Raw genomic sequence first — 4919 nt, forward strand, 5'->3', positions numbered from 1 at the left:
CAATAGGCTATTCTGCTTGAATTGGAATTAAATTTTAAATGTAACTAACGACATAAATTGGTTAGATTAAATTAAACTGGCTATTAATGTTGCTGTATAGCACAGCAATATTAATATGAAGATCTCAAACTAAAAACCAACTTAAATTATGCATTAACTGAAGTTTGGAGACGTTTTAAAATGCTTTTTTTTTCAGAAACACATCTGACAACACTTGCGACGGCTGGGCAGGGGGTCAAAACTATGTAACACAGTTGTTTACATTTTAATTAAAAATATTTGACCAAAGGAAAACCTGAAGCAGGACTAGAGAGATGAATATGATATAGATTTTTATTTCTGTGACTCTACGACCCACAGCAGACATGACATTAACAGCAGTCGTCTGAAGCTGCTAAAAATGATAGATTTTGTTTTCTGGATCTCTGACAGCAGGACTTCAATCTCCGAACTCGTAAAGTTCTTCTATTTTACTTTGCGATGTCTTTTATGAATGGACACTCCCTGGTATGTGGGGCAGGAAACATATATTCTTATATGAAGTTTTTGGGGTGGTAATTAAGTAAATTACCTCTCGCCGTGCACAAGCACCTGATACACATTCATCAGTTTACGCAGCTCATTTACACACTTTTCCTGAAGAAAGAAGAGTTTGTTGAAGCTGACGTGACATGTTTGTACGAACCCTTCCTACGAACAAAAGTAAGAGAAATTTAGGATAAGAATACGAACATGTTCTTGCATGAGGCCCAATGTTCCGACATAATAATAGTCTTAATAAAAATATGAATTTATTTTTACGATTAACAATAAAAGCTACCCTTACAACCAAAGTGGAGGAGGGTGTAGAGCRTGTTTTTCTTCTGTTTGTAACTAAGATAGTAAATTTTAACTCTGCTTTAGTCTTTTTGCCAGGAGTAAAGTGAAATAAGAAGCTTCTCAGTGAAAAAATGGGGAAGCAGAAACAAGTTTGAACCTGCGACAGGAATTGTTTAAATGAATCTGATCAGAGCTTCCAAGCTGAAGGTCATCAAATAAATCTCTACAATGAGTTAATTGTTGTCGTCTCAGCCTCATTATGAAACAGACRCAAAATGTAAAACTACGTATTCTGTTTCAGCAACAAATAGTGTGCAAACATTTCATACCTTGTAGTCGACGACTGTAGATCTCAACAATCCTGAAAGGAAAAGCGGAGAAAACAGCGTCAGTCTTTTGATACAGTTAAGTAATCACAGGCAAAAACTGGTAACCTGACCTGGTTGAGTGTTGAGTTATTTTTTGTGAGAATACCCTGTGTATCATTTCCTTTAGCAAAAAGTAGTATATGCAAGTATACATTAAGTATACTAATCTTAAACTAAAATAAAAGTGTATACTTCAAGTTTACTTTTTATGTACTTATCTGAGATATACTTAACCAAGTTTATGCACTATACTTGACTTGTACTAACAATAAAAAAAGTTACTTAGTCTATAAAGTAAAGTAAAATATACTTAGTCTATACTAATGTTTAAACTTTTGGCCAAGATAAACTTTAGTAGTACACTGAAAGTATATTTTCACACAGACTGGTTTTTTTGTAGCATATTTTAGATTAAACTAAAAGTATACTTAGAAGATTACTTTCAGTATACTTCTGAGTATACTTTTATAAAGTTATTTTGGGCCACTTTAGTCCTAGAAGTATACTTGTTAGTAAACTGCTAGTATACTTATCAGTGTGCATGGTAAATAAAAGTACACAAAGGGAAATACACTTACCTATACTTTAGTATACTTAATGACATGTACTTAAATTGTAATTCTTTGTGGTAAGTTTATAAACTTAAAAAGACATAACAGTATACTAAAAGTATACTTTTTATTAACAAAATGAAGTCCCAATTTAGTATGAACAAGTATTAAATCAGTATACTTTCTAGTACACTACAAATACATGGCGCATAGCATACTTGATAGGCTTAAACTTATACACAAGTGTACTTATTAAAATAAACTTCAAGTATACTACTTTTTGCTAAGGGTTGACATGAGTTTAAACTATTTACTTTTATATTGTTCCTTCTACTGCTCACAGCTTGTGGTGAACAAGGGGAAAAAAGTCTCAATKCTGAATATTTAAATGACATTTTATTAAAGTAAAAGTAATCACAGTGGAGTAYAGTGATGTGTTTAATGAACCTACACATTATAAAACACTGAAAATGACAAAAATATGTATAATAAAAGATTTGGCAAWATAGTAGTTTTCTTTTTCTGTACTGGGTGAATCCTGGTAAAATGATTTCTAAACATTTGATTATACAAGGTCCCAAACAAAAGCATATTATTACCATATAATCATCATATAAATTGTCGACTAAATGCCACAAATAATCGTGATGGAGTTTTATGTTAATTTTGCCCATTAGAATRTACTTTAAGAGATCAGCACTACACTTGCAGTTTGTTAGTTAACCACCGGAACGCCCATGTTCCGTTTGACACATTCGTTTTTTTTTATGGTATTTTAGATCTGGATGTTAAGGGGTTAAATGATCGTTTTTACTCTTATTCAGAGCTACTTTATAAAGATGTATTTTAAATTAAACTGAAATTATGTGTAATTATCTGTGACCGACTAATTTCTGCTGTCTTTTCATGTGTTAAAGTCCCGTCTCGTTGCCTTGGGTTGTTYGTGTGCAGGATCCTCATGAACAGAATAAACACGGCTCTTTTTGAGCGTCACCACACAACAAACCTCAAACGGCCAAATTCAGTCATTTTGCCTTTTTGCATTCCCCGCAGGCGAGCAGAAATGACCAAAACTTCACCTCCAACCTGTTGCTCTTCTCAGTGAGCAAAAAGCTCTTTGGACAAACRTGACTTCACTCATCTCAAAGTAAATGTCACGAAACCAAAGGAGCAGCGTGACGACAGTTTGGACCGACCACACGGGGAGGGAATCATCTTCCAAGAGAAAAGGTTGCAGCTGAGACCTACAGTAACTGCTTCAGGGCTTCAGTGCTTGAACTTTTGTTTTACATTTTTTATTAGCTGTTCTGTTCTCCCATTCTGATATTTGTGTGTGGTGAAAGACATCTGAACCAAAACTAAGRCATGTGCCCCTCTGAACTGTAATACGAAGGAGAGACAACCGAGCCTCTGTTTAAAGGCACCTGCAGCACCGGAGACAACATAAAGATGGCTGGAACTCATCAGTTTTTCAGATATTGAGAATAAAGTTGATGTGGCAGCTGAGTCATTTTCAACACACACTCTGAAGATGACATCTTGTGGTTTGATCAAAGAGACTGCAACTCATTTCTCACCATATATAGTTTAAAAGTCTGACATGAGCAGGGAGTATCAATTTAGAAATGCTGGACCATTAGTTGTCCCTTATCTTAGMGTGTAGAGGGGACTTGCAAAATACACTCTGTCTTGATAGCTTGAAAAACAAATGAGGTGTTGGCTTCCATGTTGGTGTGTGCCTGCATCWAGGCAAAAGAAAGGTCCCAATATGGGATGGGCGATATGGACTAAAAAATGTATCACAATAATTTCTAGGTTTTATCACAGTAATAATACTGTAAGTGACAAAAAATATTTATATCAGCCCAATCTTTTGTATTATAAATACTGTATATCACTACATTCTGTCTTGAGAGCCCTAAAATAGTAGCCACTAAACTACATTAATTAAGTTCAAGTAGTACACCTGTGTTGCAAAACTGACACCTATTAAACAAGTCTGAAATATGAAAACAAAGTTAACATTTATTTAAATGTTTTACACCTTCAAAATGAACTTGGCTTATAAAAATCACAAAGTGGTACAACTGTAAATACGTGATAAAAAAGTAATTATAATTTCAATAAATTCCAACGAACATGTAAAAAACTGAAATCGTTTTTCGTGCAAAGCTTCAGAAATAAGGCTGRCAGGAATMTCTGTATATGCTTTACACCTTCAGATTTTTGGCCAAAAAGACYAACTGTATACGCGGTGGGTTTTATTGTTTTTATTGTGAGATGACAAATTATTACCATGGCCAATTTCTTTGGCAGTATATCACACACAATAACATATCGCCCATCCCTAGTTCCAGTCGAAACCTGGGTGTTCACATAAAAAAAATCCAAGGTATGCACCGCCTTATATATGTAAAGCTTGTGAGCTGGATAACTTGACAAATAAGCAACGAGCCGACTTCCAGTTTGGTGCTTGGCTGCCTCTGGATGTAASCAAGGTCACTATTGAAAATTGGGTCACACACAAACATATACACATCCTTGTACTTCCATCAAACTGAAGCAAGGCTGGKTTATCCGATGAACCTCATGGCTAATCTGTTAGCTTAGCGTTAGCCATTTCATAAATACATAAAGCAGGGTTGCCAATTGTACCGTATTAGCTGGGATTTCTCGTATTTTCAGCCAAATTGAAGGGTTCTATATGGGACACTCTTTTTCCTGTACCCTGAGTTCAACCTGCAGTCAGAGCTATCAAGTTACTGCAGGCAGGAAAACATTTGAATAGTGCCCCAAACTGAAGGGGGACCCAAAGGGACGATACTGTAGTGGCCAAATGCAATGACCATTGAGGGCATTGAAATGACTACTGTCGTACATGCGCTACCCCCTCTGAAATAACAATCTGGCCCTGAACTGAGGACTTTTTATTGATTTCTATTTGTTTTTGTAACTGCATTTATGCCTAACCCAGACATTTTCTCTAACCCTAACCCGAACCAAAACTTAGTTCACACCTTACTATAGGCTTAAATTTTAGTCAGCAAGGTTTTGTACTTGTAAATCAGACTTTGTATTTGTAGATTATGATTTGTAAGTTTTGAATATGTAAATAGGTATGTGTGTGTGTGTAAAATAGATTTGTATCTGTAAAAATAAAGTTTGTATCTGTAAAAATAAA

General features: G+C 35.0%; 1 protein-coding gene across 1 annotated transcript in view; it reads right to left on the minus strand.

Moving 5' to 3' along the window:
- The window catches only part of gch1 (GTP cyclohydrolase 1), a 30827-nt gene that overhangs the window by 4312 nt on the left and 21596 nt on the right, over positions 1-4919 (minus strand). The window contains exon 4 of the mRNA XM_014018632.1: positions 1149-1180. Within this exon, the coding sequence (XP_013874086.1) occupies positions 1149-1180 (32 nt within the window). The remainder of the gene's footprint in view (positions 1-1148; positions 1181-4919) is intronic.

Source organism: Austrofundulus limnaeus, unplaced genomic scaffold, assembly GCF_001266775.1.
Source record: "Austrofundulus limnaeus strain Quisiro unplaced genomic scaffold, Austrofundulus_limnaeus-1.0 Scaffold197, whole genome shotgun sequence".
NCBI classification, from domain to species: domain Eukaryota; kingdom Metazoa; phylum Chordata; class Actinopteri; order Cyprinodontiformes; family Rivulidae; genus Austrofundulus; species Austrofundulus limnaeus.